At 33.9% G+C, this 20,064-nt stretch overlaps 1 protein-coding gene across 1 annotated transcript in view; it reads left to right on the top strand.

Moving 5' to 3' along the window:
* The first annotated feature begins 232 nt into the window (after nt 1-232).
* Nucleotides 233-20,064, top strand: part of LOC111508557 (uncharacterized) — a 25,413-nt gene continuing 5,581 nt past the window's right edge. The window contains exons 1-6 of the mRNA XM_023164104.2: nt 233-430; nt 12,601-12,738; nt 13,759-13,926; nt 14,035-14,127; nt 18,794-19,261; nt 19,486-19,816. Of these exons, the coding sequence (XP_023019872.2) occupies nt 12,604-12,738; nt 13,759-13,926; nt 14,035-14,127; nt 18,794-19,261; nt 19,486-19,816 (1,195 nt within the window). The 5' untranslated portion in view covers nt 233-430; nt 12,601-12,603. The remainder of the gene's footprint in view (nt 431-12,600; nt 12,739-13,758; nt 13,927-14,034; nt 14,128-18,793; nt 19,262-19,485; nt 19,817-20,064) is intronic.

The following is a 20,064-nucleotide window of genomic DNA, read 5'->3' as shown; positions in this document are numbered from 1 at the left end:
CCTGATGGTCTCTCATTATTTTCCAGTTCGTCGTTTTGATAGTTATTCAAGGTTGCTTCAGTTTAAACGGGTTTCATAATGAAAACAAGGAACCAAGAACGTTCAATTCTTCAACAATTCGAATAATTCACAAACAAACTGCGCCTCATGCACACTGCGTGACAATTTCAAAGCTCCAATGGAAACACGTCAAAGAACATTTTAAAACCAACTGGGTACGGTCGTACGGTTGTCTCCCTGCTCGTTGCCTGTGACCTGTATTCTCAGAGTTTACCGAGCTTGAGCTTCATTAGTATCTACCGCTGCGTGGAGTACAGACGTGTCTTACAGTGACTACTAAGCCTAAGAGTTGTAACTGCTGTGATCTATTTTTACCCAGTCAAATATTTATTCTTTGATAAGCTATCATTTGCGATATTTCAACTGACTGGTGAGTAAAATCGTTGTTTTGCCGATTACCTTTTCGATTCTTCTCAGGGATTTAGAATGTTGGGTTTTGGTTCAATTTATTGATCTTTTAAAAGCTATTGACCTCCAACCTAGTCAGTATTCAAAAGCTGATGCTAAAAATAGCTATCTTCATCTGGGCATGGCGCATTATCGATTTTTTGTCACTTTTAGAAGTCAATTGCAAGATTAATAAGGTAGAGCATGCAACACGTAGAACTGTCATTCGTTTTTTGTACATTTTAACAGGTAGAATACAGGGTTTACATACATATACAATACTGTCCCATTTCTTCATTTAGAAATTTTTAAGAAATAGAATGTGTAGAAACAGTAATAGAAATAAATTTAATGTCAGGTAGAAGTGACCCTTATGCAAGATTCTTATGGCATTCTTTCCTGTCTACCTGCCTAGCCCTTACAAGAGGAAGTGGTGGAGTAGATAACCCAACCGAGTTGAAATTACTGTGTCAGGAAGGAATTCCTAATCAGTCTTATCGCTTGAGGCCATCAGCTTACCGTTTCCTGATAAACTACTTTCTAGAATGTTCTTGTGCTTTCTCGAAATGATTTGAATGGTATATCGCCCACAGTCAACATACCTAATACAGAGTGTTGTATGACTGGTGGACAGCTACAACTGTTGAGGGAATAAGTGGAAGAATTATTGATCTCTCGCCACAATAGAAGCGAATCTGTACCCGCGCATGGATATTTGTGCCAGAAATTTTTTAACTCGGTAATAGGTCACGCCCTGTGACAAGGGTGTACCACATTATTTGATTGGGAAGTACTAGTATTTAAAAAAAAAAATGATGCAGTTGTAAATACGATATTACAACTGTATATATTCATATTTCTCTTGGACCCTTTTTGATATATGTTCAATTATTAGGCACTTTCATCCGTTGAACAATAAACTTATAATGAAAAATGAACTAAGAATTGAAGCACCAGATGAGGTTTCACAAAAAGGACAAAAATTACCAACGTTTCTTTAATATTATTGATGTCTGACCCATCCGTAGACAAATATTCAGAATTCAACAAAATATGTTTCCTAATTCAACTAGCACTCCATCTCGTAAAATATAATAATTGTTGCAACGACGGTGATTTCAAGTTTATACTGTGAAAATTCTGTAACAGTCTAATTGTGTAGTCCAGAAGTGATTGAAAAAGCATAATAACCTTGTTAACAGAAGTCATTTAAATCCATAGGAAAGTATTCTAAATTATTTTTAATGTTGCGTAGTCTTTATGATATAGGTATATTTCTAAGAAAACTTGATTTTTCTTTTTTCTAACCTAGATCCCGGACTATTGACTTTGTGAAAAAACAATCATGATCAAATCTTAGCATTAGGTGATTTTTAATATCCACAGCCGATTTAGAGATTAGGTACGAAAAAAATAATGTACTGATTTTTAACATTTGGCTGCAAAAAAACTGTTTCAGTTTTTTTCTGTCTCGAATAATTGCCACTATTATAGTTATGAAAATAATGTTCTGATATTTTTGGAGACTTTTTACGAAGAATAAATTTGTTATACAATTCTCGATATTTTCAATAGTTTGGAAGTAACACGTAAATTTTCATGATGCTTCATTATTTAAATCGAAAGGACTACGATTTTAGGACAGATTGATTTTTGGGAGAGATACTTCTTACCGACTTCATACAAAAAAGTGGGAATCTTTCAAAGCAAAGGAATAAGCAATCAATTTCAAAAAATGGTATTTTTAGAGTTCATTAGAATCCCCATTTTTACCTAATCTGATATTGAAAATTCTTAATTTAAAATTATTTTCAAATCTTTTTTTGCAAAAATAAATGTTTTACCATTACCCTAACAATGAGCCCCTCTCACAAACTGAAATAATTTTTTTGCAGCCAAATGTTGAAAAACGGTAAAATATCATTTTCTTCGTACCTGAACTTATGAATTTTTGTAACGAATTTCAATTCAATGTTCATATAAAAGTTGTTTTGAAAAGTTTTTTTTATTTCGTACAATTCAATGTTTCCTCGTATATGAAAATAGTTGTTTCGAGAAAGGTTTTTCTCCATTTACTAAAATATGTGAAGAGTTTTTTTATATTGTTTTTTTGAGTTTATAACATTTCAAAATCTGAAAAAATGAAATGTAAATCAATAGAGAATCTGCTGAAGTGGTAAAGATCAAACTGAAAAGTTACTGCGTGTTATAAACTACTGTATCAATTGGACTTTCAATTAGTTTAAATTACGCAGTAACTTTGCCTACAAATTTTAAACAAAATTTATGAATACTACAAGTTAGTGACGACTAATTGAACTTTCCAGTAGTTTATACTACGCAGTAACTTTTCGGGATAAGTTTTTCAGTTTGCCCTTTTCTACACTTCAGCAGATTCTCTATTGATGTATCTTTCATTTTTGTGGAAGGTTATAAACCCAAAAAAACAGTATAAAATATTGAGTCCTCCACAAAAAATATGTCGTTTGAAAATTATGTGAATAGTTTTATTTTAAATCAATTGATTTTTTTTCTTTGGAAGATTCCCACATTTTTTGAATAAAGATGGAGTAAACAGAATTTGTCATTGGAAACTATTTTACACGAGCTTGTACCTGCGGCTTTGCTCACATTTATGCCATTAAATAAGTGTCAGTACAATAATGAATCAATATAAGAACTATATTTTAATGCCTGAATGGGTTTATCAATTTTTAATAATTATTACATACGATGAAGTTTCGAAAATTTAAAATATGCTTTATTGAATTGCAACAACAAATGTTTAAGTGGCATCTAACCACAAAAATGACACCTAACCTAAAAATAAAAATGACAGTAGAAAATAACAATAAATCGAGAAAAATTCCAAACAGCTGAAACTATAGTCTATTGGATTGGATATTGTCCCGACTGTGAATAATATAGTGAGACGGTATTACGGTACTACGGGTTGGAACTTCATTACTGGAATGCTAGAGGGCGTTAAAGTAGCTAGATTTTGATATTTTTTGACAAACATAGTTTTTATCTTACATAAAAAATACTTTATTTTTCAATAAATACCTCCAAGAATATGTGTACAAACTTACATTCGCATTTATAATATTAGTAGGCATATACAGTCACTTCGAGATTATGAGAAGAATAATGATTTATTATAGTGTTATTGAAGGAACAACAAAGAACCCTACCACTTTTTTGCAAGTTGTATCCTGTTGACTAAATAATTATTTACATCAAACATATTCTGTTACTATAATAGTTACGAATACTGACTGTGATTACTTTTGTTTGATCAACAATAAAATTTGATTTCAAAACTTTAGAACAGAGTCAATATTTTAAAAGATAAAAATTAAGAATTTTCGAAATCAAATTACGTAAAAGTGGGAATACAAATATACTGATCAATATTTGAAACATATTTTAAGTGAAAAATGTCAAGTATCAAATTTCGATTAATAATAGAGCTGTAGAATTATTTCAAAGTGGCTTTAAAAATAAATTTGTAGTGAGAGTAAAACATTTTTGGAAACTATTGAATATTATCGTAGGCTGTTTCAGCAATTGATTCAATTTGATGTTGTAGAGGAAAATTGGCCGAAAATCGCCCACATACGACACAGTAGAATGAATATTTATTGGAATATGGAGCTACAACCTAATTATATTACTTTCTTATCATTCCTGTTAATTAGTGTAGATGAATAAATATCCACAACTGAAAAACCTTATTGCAAGTTATGTAGAAATGCAAAGTTTTCAAAAAACCTTTTACCTAGGTATAGATTATTTAATTCGATATTTGAGTATTTTCACGACAGCAAATTGACATTGTATTCGTATTCTATATCAAAGTCAATGAAACACATTAAATTTATTTTTAAATAGTTGCCATTTCTTTCTCTTTTGATAGATCCATTCTTTATTTCCATTATTTTGTGTTAGGTACTGATTTAAAAATATCCTCGAAAGCACCAAAATCAACATTAGATACATACAAAAGATACAATAAAGGTGACATCTTCGATTCAGTATAAAAAATGATTTTGATCCCAATAATATTAACAGTAACAACCTTCACCAATAAGAATAGAAATGTGGAAACCGTATCATTGGAAATGATTAACAGCTTGACCTAAAAATAATTAATAAACTACAAGACAAAACACCAGCCATTTCAATAAACCATAAATGAAAAGTTATTATAGGATTAATTGGTTATGGTTCACGGTATATGCAGAGTAATAAAATGATTTAGAATAAAAAGTATTGGAAAGTGAAGCATAACAATAGTGGAAAGTGAATTATAACCAAGTTGATTCTCGAATGGAATCGATCACCTAATTCTTATGTTTATTAATATTCATTCATGTTTTATTTCACTTTGGTGGAGAGAGGACCAAATTAGGAATTTTTTTTCATATACAGATGTGATTAATCAATATCTTTAATTTGTCAATGAAAATTCAATTCCCAGCATTGATTTCCTCGAACAAGCCTGTGCTGAGTTAGTTTACCGAATTCTGGAAAAATCGATCCACGGTTGGGGAGCATTTTTTTCGTTCAATTTTCCGTTCCATAGCTCGCTATTTTGAGGCTCTCGAAAGAATCGAGAAGTCTAGTGTCATATACCGATCAACAATTCTGAGCAACATTTTTTGAATGTGTGTCATTTGAACCTTGAAACGAGTCTATGTAGCTCTTTTAGATTGTCCAATATATATTTTTACCACAATATCCACATAAAACATTATCGGTTTCGTCTAATATTTTATAAAAAACTCCAGAGAGAAACAATGTGAATGTTGGTCGATTAAGTTTAGACTTGGATCGCAGCCTTTACTCAGATCACGCGATTTTTTATTCAGAGACTGATCTTTTGGAGGGGGGATACTAGATATATTACGTCACTACTTCGAAATTTTGAATTTTTTCAAGTTGAAGGAACGAAAAATATTCATGAACAAGTTTAAAATTATTCCCGTGGAGGGATTTCGGATGAAAAGTAAGTTATCTTATTTTCAATACATCTCTAAAGTTTATTTGATATTGATTTGTATTGATATTGATGATAATATTTTGATAAGTATTTATTGGCTTGTATCTCAGCAAAAGATCGTTTTCTCTTTAGCGATAACCGAAAATAAATAAAACAAATACTTGGAATCAAAATAGATAACTCCTGAATAGTTTTATTATTGCGGTAGGCCTCAAATAAAGTGATGATTAATATCAAAGTGTTTTTCTTTACCTTGATAAACAAATTATAGATTACATATAACTTTTGAAGCAGATTCTCTGATTAAACAGATGCTTGTTAACAAACACTAATTCCAATTCAACAATACAAATAAGTAAACAAGACATTTCAACGTGAGACGCAGAAACGTTGACTTTGTAACATTTTAATTGCGACGCAATTTTTTGAATACCTATATGCATTTCATATCTACTTAATGTTTTGCTGATTCGTGTTTGTTTCAATAGCTTGATTGAAAGTAAACAACAGTTTTCAAATAATCCGACTAGAAGCGTAGATAACGAAATGCCAACTAAAAGCAGATAAATGTTTACTTTTTCGATGTAGTGAAACGGTAGTAGTAGGTCGATTTATCATTATGCAAATATTTGCTGGTTATCATCATTTATGACTATTATCATCTACACTGTGGAAAAACTTTTATTTGTCTCCCACTTTCGTCCGTGAAAATCTAGTGAAGAGCAAAACTTGTGAACGCATTGTCGTTGTTCCTTGCTCTATTTGTTTCTCAGCTTAATACTCAAATCTGTATTCCGCTTAAGATAGTATGTAAACGTAATCCGTTCAATAAATAACTTAAAAAGCAGTTCATTTTCAAATACAGGACTTTTGTTTACAGTGGTTTAAAAATAGCAAACGGATCTCGCAATACTACTCCAGACTTGAAAATACTGTTACTGAAATTGTTAGAATTATTAAAACTTCAATTGAATCGAGTATAGATTGTTATAAATAAATTGGCTGAATATTGAATGAAACGATTTCTATGGGCATTTTGTCTTTTTTATATCAGTTCGTATGAACCAAATAAAATTCTCTCAACGTCATCACCTTCTACTTATAATAACTATCAATGATTCATATGTCGATATTAAAAAATACCTTATCTATTCGTGGATGTTACAAGTTATTTACTGCAAATTATCTAATGAAAAAGTGCAACATTTTCCACTATTACTTATTACTAGATCAAATTGTGATAGATAACATTATCACTGAGGTGCACAATTACAATATAGATTAGGTACTCTGAATATAGTTGAAAGGCAGGTGTCCTAGAAAATCATTTTAATTGTCAATTGCAATTTTTGAGTTGGACAACTTCGTAGCCCATAATTTGTTAGTTAACTATATTTAGATATTTTGTAGGAAGTTTTTAGAAATTCCTTTAATACTATTTGATATAGGTACTCATAAAAATGTCGTTCATAATCTGTATCTGTAAACTATGTAATTTTGATTTAAAAAAAATCATTTCCTCCCTTTCTCTCCCTCTTTTTTAATGAAAGTTTCTTCCCACTTGGGCGCATTTGGCCAGGCTCTTCCTACTAATAATTGGCAGGAGCTTCGTCAGGGGCGTAGCGCTTTTGCTAGAAGCAACGCTGTCACCATGAGTTTTTTCGTATACATTTTTTTTATAAAAACCACTTCGTCTTTTTTGAGTCGCCTCCTCCTCGGGAGACTTTCGAGTTTTTCCACATATTTAGCCCCGGCCTGAATACCGGCGTGAATAAAGGGGGCCCTCACTTCGCATTTTTGTCTAAACTTTCACATAAAATTCCTCATAATGGAGACTTTGCACATTGGACAGTCACCTTTTAATTCAACCTTTTCCCATAATTGGAAAACAGGATTTACATTAAAAAAAACATATGTGAAAGTCCAATGTTATTGTAAGTAAACTAAAAAATCAGAAACAAGTTTCCAAACAGATTCTCAATAAATACTTGGCGATATCGAAATCAGGACGCAACAACCATTATCATCCAGTTTTTTCATTTTTATCGTTTTATCCGGTTCGGGGTCAGTTTCAATAGCATCATCAATGAAGACTGTTTCTGCGGTTTATTTCGGTATTGGATGGTGATATGTCACGGCCGATAATGCAAGACCGATCTTGAGATCCCTAAGAAACTATAAATAACCCAAATAATTTAAAATTTTGCATATCAAAGTATTTTTTCCACTGCACTGCCATATTGATAATACATGAAATCATCTAAAACACTAAACTGAAAATATAGAGAAAAAAGATTTGATTTTTTTTATGTTTGTTTCTGATTGATAAATTAAAATAGTATATTATGCAACGATCATGCAATGATGGTTATTAAGACACGAGCATTAACCGGGAACATGAGAGTTGCATACGCTATCTTTTCTAAACCCGATAAATAATGAAAAACTATAAATATTATATTTGTATTGAACACATTTACAGTAATTATCTTATATTTTTTTAAAAAAACACAAAATTAATGGTATTATCATGGATATATGAAAACTATAAAGATACTAATTATATTTATATTGAATATAACAACTGTAATTAATCTGATCTTTTAAAAATATTGGAGTCGATGGTATTCCTTCTATATCGCTGTTTTCAGACATTTTGATAATATAGGTAGGTAATATGAAAACTGATTTTGGCAAATAAAGCAATTAGTTACTTAGGTTAGAATCTAGGACAAACAAAGGAACAGGATTCTTGATTGAAAAATTATGGGTTTCTATTGGTTGATAATCTGTATCGTTATGAAAAATCTGTATCATAATGGATATCATTATGAAACGGATTATGGTCATATAAGTGTGTTGTTAGAGTACGGGTGTAGAAAAACTTCATTTCTACCTATTCCAAAAATCCATTCACCTATAGAAAGATATATATTATCAGCGAATAACAAAGGCCGCATTCCATTTTAAAAATGGGTTAATAGTAAAAACATTCTAAAATCAAGCTTTCATTTACATCCCCAAAAAAAACTTTCATTTAAAACAAAATTAAAACATTAAAATCAATTTTTTACACTAAACAATTTATATGATATAAAAGCTTGCCGTGATATTTACCTTTTTTATAAAAAAATATATACTTTTTTCTTAGGATTACAGGTCGAAATAAACTTATATTGTATTATTGTTTATCCACATATATTGAATTCGCGACAAGCATATATATCATACAAATTGTGTAATGTAATGAAATGATGAGTTTGATTCAATTTCAAGTTAATTTTTTCTAATAATGAATACCTGATTCGTTACTTGATGAAAATTAATAACTTTATACATGATAATAATTCTACAATTTCAATTCTAGATTCTATTTATAATATTTTTATGAAAATGCCAGCAATTGCTGATATTGAAGGGATTCGATTCATTTGCAATGCTTTGGTATATTTAAATGCCTTTTGTTGAAGTCAGAATAAGACAATAAAGTTTCCATTTCATATTGACTGTTTTTCATTAGTCAATTTTTGAATGGTCTTGGCAATTTTGATTGCGAGTGAATTGTTTATAGATTCTTCAGCAACATTGGTTGACTTCCAGCCACCGTGTCTCTTCAAATTCTAACATTTTCATTTTTTGTAATTCACTGATAGCATGTTATGTGGGGAATGGGATGGCTGTAAAAATAAATATTGCCTATACAACAGCAGCTTTTTTGCCCAGTTACAACAAAAGTTATCCTCACATAGACAAATTTAAGTTTTCAAGATTCTACGCCACTACCATCACACGAATGAAAATGAACCATGGCAAGTTTCCTGCATATTTGGCGAAAATGGACATTGATGTAAACCCATTATGCTTACTGGAGTTTTTTCCCAACATCAAACCGTTATTTTAACACCTTGACACGTGTTTCGATCACCAAGTGATCATCTTCAAGAGAAAGATCAAACAGTTTGATCTTCCTCTTGAAGATGATCACTTGGTGATCGAAACACGTGTCGAGGTGTTGAAATAACGGTTTGGTGTTGGGAAAAAACTCCAGTAAAATTCATTACTACACCAAAGTTTCCAAACAGTGCATCACAATTATAGGTAATAGTACCTTTCATTGAAATGTTATATAACGATACACTTATTCAAAAATGAACTTCAATCAATACACATTTTCTTCATCTTCACTGCTGCTTGTGTTTGTTCTGCTATCGTCATTTAAATTTATTATCAATGGATTTATCTCTGTTTGAACGTCTCTGAATGTTTCATTTTACCAATATTTCCGCTCTATATCTACTACATGTAGATACATGTAACTTGAAAGTTACATTATTTTGGAACATATTGTTTTTGACAGTAGCCCAAATGAGTTCAATGAGATTCAAATCCGGACGGTAGGGTGGAAGTCGCAAAAGGTTATGTCCGGGTTCAAGCAGAACCTCATCAAATTTGTATCTAATATGATACTTTTTATTTACCTTGATCAACTCGTATAATTCGGGTTTGAGCATGTTAATAGTGAACATAATGCTTTTTTCGTGTAGCCACTCACCATGTCAGCCTTCCTAAAATTCGTGTTGTAGGCTGGATTAATTTGAATATTATCGTATGGAGCATTATCAGTCACGACTACCGAATTCAGAGATACATTTGGGATTTACTTTTCTTGTAATCATTTACCATAATTTTCAGAATTCATTTCTGAATGATGCTGTGCCTGATTTGAATATAAGCCGACAATTAGGTATAAAGCCCATGTCACCTCCTGCATGGAAAATAATGAGTCTTAGTCCTTTGGCAATATTTTTTAAAAACCTTTTGGTTGATTCATCCGTCCAGTTCTTGGAACTGGACTATGAAGGCATGTTTCTTCAAGAAAAACATTTGGACGCTGTTGGGTACTTGGGTTGGGTAAATACTTGATCCTCAATGCCCTAATATTCATTTTCAATATTGAAATTTTTCTATTATTTTCAGTCCTTCTCCATTTGAGACTTATTTTCTTTAAAACTCTACGATGAGATGTTTCGGAAGCCACAATTAATTTTGTGTTGGAACTTTTTCACCGTAATACGACACCCTCCCGGTTTATGAAAGTCGTAAATAATCCGTCTGATATTGGAATACTCATACTCGGGAATATCAGTTACTGGTGCTCTTCTAGGCCGCTTCTTTCTTGGGTTGGAAAATTTTACTTCTCCGTTATTTGCCGAAATTAATTGCTCCCCTTCTTTGACCACTCTTTCAATGGTTCTTATTGAAATACCTAATACAAAATAAAGATTTGTGTTGAAATACTTATTTTTTAAATTTATTATATGTTACCTGTAGCGAGAGATGTTTTATTTTTCACATTTGATAACGTATCCGACTCACATTTCACACTTTAAATAATTGAACACTTTGAAAATTATTTCACTATGTTCACCTCTCTCTTCATGACTGTTTTTTTGTCAGGCGATAACATTCTTTTATTAACAACACAAATTATTCAGACAATGCTAAACGGCAACAGCATTGGAGGACAAGTGATGATACGCCTCTGTACAGAGCATTTGTATGTCTTGCAAGAATGAGTTTGTGCGCATAAGGGCGGGCTCGCCATCAAGTTTGGCGCTTGCTGTAAATTGATAATTCTATATCTTACGATGGTTATATTTTGTTAGAATCACCTTCAGTATTGAATATGTTTCATTATTTGCTTCCCTAATGAATTTGTTGATCTGCTCGCGATTGAGCACGTCTGTCTGATTTCTTTACTATATAACCAACATTCTCCCTTTTAAGAAATGCGATAACTTTGAAAGTGGCTATGTTTACCTCTCTCTTCACTAAAATGGTACTTTTCAACATGGAGTACATGCTCCACAAGGTAGAGGATTTGACAGTTTCAGATTTTTGGGTTAAGTAATCTAAAATTACATCCTCTATAATACTTTTGTGTTTTTTCATATCTATCCATTTCGAGAACAAATCATAAACGTTTTCGTACACCCGGACTAGGCTGGAAAAATTCTACTTTCATCGTCCGGGAAGTACTCACTTCCCGTGGATTGCCGAAAAAAAAAGTTTTTCACGCTAGGACACGTAAATGAATGATTGTTTTTGGGAAGTGTTTAATTATTCATTCATTTCATAGTTATCGGTCCATGCAACGTTTGTTCGAGCAGTATCAAACTGTTCCTAACGTTCGCCAAGCTATAACTCTGCCAAGTTGTTTTCAGCCAATTTGATTTTTCACTTTCAACCCTTTTATATTTAATATCCATATAATTGGGGTGCATAAAGCACCGACTCCACCATCTTTGGGAGTCCGTCATATTGGATTTAGAGTAACGTCATTGCAGTTTTCATAATAATTTCAGCAAACTCTTCAATTCGACACCCATATCGTGGCAGTGCCATGATCGTAGAATCGGTTTTTTGCAAAAACTAATGATTTCATGGAAGACATATTTTTTGTATCGACTCGGTGGTCCTATAAGAATTCGGGAACTTCTTGATTTTTCCAATTTATCATGTCATATAATTTTTTCTTTAAAACTCATCATTACCAAAAATCACTGAAGTTCTCGAATTTACAAATATATGTAGAATCATTAAAAAAAAAATCAAGAAAAACTGAAGGCTTAAAACCGATTCCAGTTTTATCAAGGTAGTGTTGGCTCTTAAAAAATAACTAAACTGCCATCTTGGAAGGTCGCCCATATTGGATTTAGAGTTGTCATGTTTTTGTTTCGTATTCTGTTCACCAAAGACTTTCGTTTGATACCCATATCATGGAAGTGCATAAAAAATACCTAGTTCGCCATTTTACGCAGTCAATCATGTTGTGTGTAGGCCAACCATGCATTGTTATCCAAACTGAACATCTACGCAAAATTTTGGCTCAATAGGCAAAAGATAACTAAAAATTCAGTTCCGAGAATTGACTCGAACAAACATTGTAATTTGAAAAAAAAAGGGAAAAACAAGCATTCAATACGCATTCATGCGGTGAACTATACAAAAAAATATCTAACGAATGTCTTTTTTTTATTAAATATTTTTCTGTTGAACATTTCGCTTTGTCAACGACCAATGATGATTTTTAATCATCGAATTGGAATTTATTCAGAGCTCATTTAAAACTTGATATTCTTTTGCAGAAAATGCCTTCCCAAGAAGAAGTGAAACTTAACGCCTTGCAACGAGTCTGGCAATGTCGTCGTGGCGGATCATCCTCAACTGCTTTCTTTGAGGAAGCCCGTGAAACTGAAGAACTGATCAACTTACCACTACAACAAGTAGGTGCAATATTCGTGTTCATAATTTACAAAGACTTCACAAAAGTTTGAGGTGGTTCCAGAGGTACCCGGCCCAACAAAGAAAACACAAAAATTTTGGAAAAAAATGTATTTATTTTTCAACATAATCTCCTTGTAGCTGATACCCTTTTCCCAGCGACGATCAATAGGTGCGATATCGTTTTTATAAGAACTGTCCTGCTCCTCAAAATAGCCATTAACTGACATCACTTTCTCATCATTGGAAAATCTTTGACCAATGAGTCATTTTTTCAAATTTGGAACCGAAAATAATTCGAGTGGGCTAAATCTGGCGAATAGAGTGCATTAGGTAGCAATTCAAACTTAAATTCGTTAATTTTGGTCATTGCGATAATGGATTTGTGATCTGGTGCATTGTCTTGATGAAACAACACTGTTTTGCTCGAGTGTGGGCAAACGCGGCACCCATCTTGCACACAGCTTTCTCATATCCAAATTTTCAGATAATATACTATGTACCGCACTTTTTGAAACGCCTACTGAGTTTTCCAACTCGCGCTCTTTCAGTCGACGATCATGCAGTACCGCTTTGTGAATTTTCTTCACCGTTCCTGAAGTCGCCACCTCATTTGGTCGACCACTGCGATACTCGTCTTGGCAGATCGTACGGCCTCATTTTAACTCTGCTACCCAATACTTTACTGTTGTAAACGAAGGAGCAGACTTACCCAGAGTAGAATCCACTTCAGCTTTTATATTGGTTTTGCTGAGGCCTGTACCACTTAACGATGACCAATTTTCTCCATTTTCACAAATTCACTGAAAACGTTCGCTATTGATGGCTGCCAAACAAATAATAAACAACGCAGCGTCTTCAAACTTGAAACATACGCTTTATAGACTGTGTACTTTCTAATTCAGTGATATTTTACAAACAACTACCGCCATCTCTAGGTCAGGCCGGGTACTTCTGGGACTACCCTTACTATGCCGATGCCTTTTCTGAATAGTAAAATGTACAACTTTTGACTTTTGCAGAATGCTTATACTGAATCTCAAAGGAACACCTGTGTGGCGCCTTCCCAAGAAGAAGTAAAACTTGAAGCCATGCAACGAGTCTGGCAATGTCGCCGTGGTGGATCATCCTCAACAGCTTTCTTTGAGTCAGCCAATGAAACTGGAGAGCTGATCAACCTACCACTGCAAGTAGGTAACTTTAAGATTTTATATAATATTCGTGTTCATAATTTACATTTAACAAAAATTCAATTGCTAGTATGCCGATGCCTTTTCTGAATAGTACAACTTTTGCAGAATTCTTACAGTGAATCTCAAAGGAACATCTGTGCAGCGCCTATAAAACACTTTACTTGTGATGACAGTGAGACAGACCTTCTGGACTATCAGGTAAACAATTTCTGTTCCCTACTACTTTTCAATATAGATGATAAGTATTCTCAGATAACGATGTTATGATATTTTGCCAAGAACGTACTAATGTTCAAAGTCCTGAAAAACAGGTATTTTTAGCAAGTTCAGAAATAGTTTGTTTACGTACGGTTATCTGGCAAGTGAATTATACAACTTACCTATTACTTATGGTCTCAGTTTAATTAGTTTTTCATAAGCTACAAGAAGCGATTGTATGCTGAAGTCGCTCTATTGTTTTTTTTTTAATGAAAGATAGTTATTAAAGGTTTTATCTGGTATTGAAATTTTTCAAAACAGAAGTTCGCCATCAAAGTGAAAGTTTGATCCAAGGCCTAATTCACTCAAAAAAGTTTAATAAATTCAAATATAAACAACTTTAAGTTATATGTATACAGTAACTATAAGGATGCCTCCTTGTTCATACAAGATAAGTATAAACAGACAAAATCTACACCACTACAAATGACAACTGCATGTCTTGAGTAAATACTATAAAATAACTACAGAAATAATACGACTCTGAGAAAATACCAACCAATTACTCATAGTAGTACTACCTATTGTTTTATATCCCAGCTCTAGTATTTTCCACTACAACGGAACTTGTCCAACTTATTGTTTTTGCCCTGCACTAGGATGACTTGAACGTTTGCACATCCAAGTAGTTTATGTTCATTAAAATCCATTACGCGCTTCCTATCTTTGAATTTGAATTAAAAAAAAGTTTGAAAGACCCATTGATGCCATTACGTGTGGAATATAACATCGTTCAAATGTCTACCATGGTTTCCCTGTGTGGAGCGCATCAGAAACGTCCAATTTTCCATGCCTGGCGCATAAATCAGGCAGAATTTGACCGATGACACGGGCTATGTTGTCTTTGAGGACCGATGTGATTTATGGCTTATTCACATACACCTGCAACTTAGAAAACACCACAAGAAAAAAATCTAACGGGGTCAAATCACACGATCTCGGTGGCAAGTTCACATCACCTCCACGTGAGGTGACCATGCCCTAAAATGGCTCGTGCATAATATCCTATGTGGCATAAGCTGTGTGGCACGTAGTGGCGTCGTGTTGTAACCACATGTTGCTGAATGTTCAGACCAAAATAAGTTGATAATCATCGACCTATAGTGCTCGTCGTTGGTGATGACCTGGCCAACGTCGATCTCATGTGGATTGGTATCGTCCCAAATTTGACAATTTTGTTTGTTCGCATACCTATTCGTCCAGAAATGGACCTCATCGCTGAAGATGATTTTTCGATGAAAATTAGGGTCAGTTGCCAACTGCTCCAGAGCCCATTCAGCTAACACATGTCGTTGTCTATGGTTGTTTTCCTTCAGTTCCTGGGTCAGTTGAATTATGTACAGGTGAAGGCTCAAGTCATGACGCAAAATTCGCTAAGTTGAGGTCTGCGAAAAGACGAGTTCTTGTGAGCGACTGCCTCGGATTCTCCTGTACACTCTCACAGACAGCGGCTGTTTTCGGTAGATCTTGCGTTTTGTCAACGTACAAGTATTGGTCAAGCATGTTGTTAAATAGTATATCCATGGTGATTTGGTAAAACTGCATAATTGACAACTTATTTGACAGATGTAGCTTCAACAAGATGGCCATTATCAATTGTCAAAGTTTGGAAGTCTCTGTTGGAAGACACTATAGTAGCTGGTCCAGGTTTCTTGAAACTGGGTGAACAGCATCATTGAACAACTCTAGAAATTGTTCAGTTCGTCCAGTATACTGTACCAAAACATCTTCCCAACTTTGGGTCCGCCATCTAACGTTTTTTTTTTCAACTAGTGCTTATTTCGTGAATGGTAACACTTAGCTCATGTTTGATTTGACAGATAATTAGTTTTATCCTTCCGCTGAACGAATATGGCTGTGTATACGCTTGAACAACACTAGGAAATATTGCGACATTACTTTGAAAATCATGGTAATGTTGCAGAATGTGTGCGAAAATTGCGTACGGATTTTGGAAGAAGGGAAGCACCGTCAGCTCCGTATATTCGTTATCTTGTGAAAAAAGTGAAAGAAACTGGCATCCTCATCGATAAACTAAAGCGTGACAAGCCAAAAACAGTGCGTACACCCGAGAATATTGCTGTTGTGGCAGAAAGTGTGCGTAAAGCGTCATCAATATCAATTCACCGTCGTTCTCAACAATTGAACATTTCGGAGACATCATTGAGACGAATTTTGCATAAAGACCTTGGTATGGCGCCATACAAAGTCCAATTGGTTCAGGAGTTGAAGCCAACTGACCATCCAATGCGTTTTCGCTTCGCTAAGTGGGCCTGCTTATACTTATAGAAGATGCCGATTTTGCAAAAAAAAAAATTATCTTTTCAGATGAAGCTTATTTTGACACCGTTGGACTATTATTTGTGGGGTGCCGTCAAAGATGAGTGTTACGCCGACAAGCCAGAGACAATTGACGCTTTCAAGGACAATATTCGTGAAGCCATTGGCGAAATACAGCTGCACACAATCGATAATGTGCTTAAAAATTGGACTGATCGTGTAGCCTACTGTATGGCCAGCCGAGGCAGCCATTTGAATGAAATTATTTTCCATTATTAACCGGAAGGATTGTACTTTCAAATAAAAAAAGAAATTTGAGGAAATATTCAGTAGTTTTTTTATAGCATTAAAAAAAAAGTTATTTGGCGGACCTGGTACGACCTGGAGGTCGTACCAGTGTCACTTACTCAATCAGAAGTGACTTATTAACTAATCTTTGACGAGGTGATATAACCTCTGCTCGTAAACAATACCACAAGATATACAGATATATATAGGAAAAGTAAAACTGCGGATGATTTGACACTGATATCTCGCGACTTAAAAAAAGTCAAGTTATGATGTGCCTCCAACCTACAAACACTATCTTTTTAATGGACGACTGGAAAGTGGTATAATTGAAAATAAGAACTGTACGAGATACTTAGGACTTATCATAAACAATCGCCTGAACTTTGAAACTTCCAGAAGTAAAATTTCCACAGGTTGTTACAGGTTACAGGTTATTTCCAAAGAACTGGGGACCCAAACTGCACAATATACCCTAATCGATCTTCATATACAATTCTAGAGTGTGTGTAACAACTATTTAATAGAATTTGTGCTGTTTCCACAGAAAATAGTCAGATAGATATATTAGTAAAGTTGGACCATGATACTCTTGCAGGCAATTATTCAAATATCAGAAAATACTAACTAAAGTGTCTTTGTTCATTGTAGAGACTGCACACCTAATAAAAAAACATATCTTGAAGCTTCCTCTTCTTCACTTTATCGTGTCACTTTGATGGAGACACCCTACATTTTGTTTTATGAGAGAGAGAGGCCATTGGCAGATCAAGATCTTCAGATAATGTGGTGCTGCAGGTTTTTCCGGTTTTCCTGCAGCTGAAAAAGCAAATGCACCACTGGAATCAATGTAGTCGCCCCGGAGCGCCAACTAATTTTTAATGTTGTTTTTATTAGTGACACGATAAAGTGATCATGATAAAGAATTTTTTACAGTGTCATAAAAATGTATAAACATCTTTTTTTTCAAAAACTACACCTCACGCTCTCCACCAACTTTATTTGAAAAATATATCACATGTTTCGCTAGCACAGTAGCTTTGTCAAGTGATTAATACTTCAAGTTGTTTCTTACATTAATATTTATATACTACAGGTAACCAAAATTGAGACTACCTCCAAAAAATTACATAAACCTCTACCTAAGGTACCTGTTTAATTATGATCACCTAAAACATATTACCTCACATCTACATCAATAATAATTCTTTCTCGGTTTTTAAGAAAACAAGTTCAATAATGGTGATCTATTCAAATCCAGTTGGTCATTCATTAGAATGTTTGAATTTTCAAGTTTAATAATTTCCATTGCTTCCAAATGATTCAGTTTTAAACCTTTATTTTCGATGTGCAAAATTTCGAACTCTTCGTTGAAGACATGATTTTCTTTTGAAGATGATTTGACTATGTTGAATTTGTTTTCTCATTTACATAGCTCGTATGATGTTCCTGTTTTCTATTCCTAAATGTTCTGCCCGTTTGACCAATATATACTTTAGGGCACGTTAGGTAATTTTTTGGAGGTAGTCTCTATTGGTTACCTGTAGTATATAAATATTAATGTAAGAAACAACTTGAAGTATTATTCACTTGACAAAGCTACGGTACTAGCAAAACATGTGATATATTTTTTAAATAAAGTTTGAAGAGATCAAATCGTGAGGTGTAGTTTTTGAAATTACTACGGATCTTCATCAAGTAACGGCAGAAGCAATCAAAAAAAAAAAGTATCAACATCTACCAATTCTGGTCAAGAAAAACTATAAAAGGTCGAAACAATTCAAAAATACTCACTGGGGATATATTGAGTAAATAGACCCTTTAATAGTTTTCAGGATTTTTGCATTTTCAAGTGATCAGTTCTACATTGAGTGTTGACCAATCATTAGGTTTTTTTACCTCGTGTATTTAATATTTGGTATACATGTTTGTCTATATAATTCAATGTCCTTTTTTTTATTCGTCTTTCAAATAGCTTCTTCATATTTTTTATTTATTTTTTATAATCTTAAATTTTAACATTGATTACCGTTTTTAGGAGCTCGCTGTTATACCTACCACTCCCAAAGTACCTCAGGTACCTGTAGCTAAAAAAGCTTTGAAATTAGATGCCTCGACAATTGGTGATCTACCAGCTCAATACACCATTTGTGCTCTGGAACCTCACCAGCTTCCTGTTATCGGGGTGTATGTTGACAAGAGAATCGTTCCCGGCTTCAAATATTGTGTGAGACCACTACCAGAAGTCGGCGGACGTTCCACCGCCAACAAATGCCTCTTTGACGGAAAAGCCCTGACCCTGCAGTCCATCGGCAGAGGGTATGCCAGAAGATTCACTTTCGAAGCGGAACAAAACAAACTGAATGATAACGACAACTATTTCTGGAGCGACAACAGGCCAGAGGGTTATGCTTTTGAATTGGAACTCCTTTCCGAAGGTGACAAATTCACGTTCTTTGGCCTGAACAGAGAGCCCCAGGGAACGGTGGAAGTACTCACGCTAGAGGTAAGCATACTCTTTCAATAAAATATACTTACTTTTTTATGAAACTGTGAACTATTGCGCATATGTCCGAACAAGTATTTTTGTCAGACCCATCTCATCTGGATCTATCGGAGCCGTTCCTTTACCTAAACCATGAATCATAAGCAGAGTGGGGCTTCGTAAGTCTTTTAACGAAAACATTTTCAAGTGCTAGTTACATTTCCTTATGATGCTCATTCTTTCAGGCACCTCAAACTGAAATAGCTAACTCATTAACCAAATTTGGTATTGAGAAAAGAGCCACTGTTGAATTTACAGGTAAAGTTGAGTATTATGAGACCGGTGTGGCAAAGCCGATGCACCTTACCGGAACTGTGGTATCTCTAAAAACCAAAGGAAAAGCCCGAGCGGAAATTGTGAAAATCATTAATGTTAGCATCAAAAATCAGAGATGCTTCTTGTTACCTGGAATGCAAAAGACTCATAGAAGGGTTACCGTTAGAGGAAAGGAAATAAATGATATACCAACCAAGTATACCATGAGTGGACTGGAATCCTACGAACTTCCTGTTGTAGGTAAGAAAGATATTCATTTCTATATTTTCATTTGTTTCAAGCCATTATGATTCAAAATAATCATACATTATGCATTTTTTTTGGAAAAGTGAAATTATGTTTGTGAGCGACATGTACACAAATGGACGGAACAAACACCAATAATAATCTACGGTTTTACTAGTAGGAAGGTACCACGTCAACAATCTCTAAAATGGCCAATTATCGTCCATTGGAAGAAAAAGTTGAAGCGATTTTTATTTTCGGTG

This window comes from Leptinotarsa decemlineata, unplaced genomic scaffold (genome assembly GCF_025532065.1).
Source record: "Leptinotarsa decemlineata unplaced genomic scaffold, Ldec_3_MD MMD2_tig00026328_RagTag_RagTag, whole genome shotgun sequence".
NCBI classification, from domain to species: Eukaryota; Metazoa; Arthropoda; class Insecta; order Coleoptera; family Chrysomelidae; genus Leptinotarsa; species Leptinotarsa decemlineata.
Note: the sequence above shows the minus strand (reverse complement) of the source record. Positions and strands in the feature narration are given on the sequence as shown.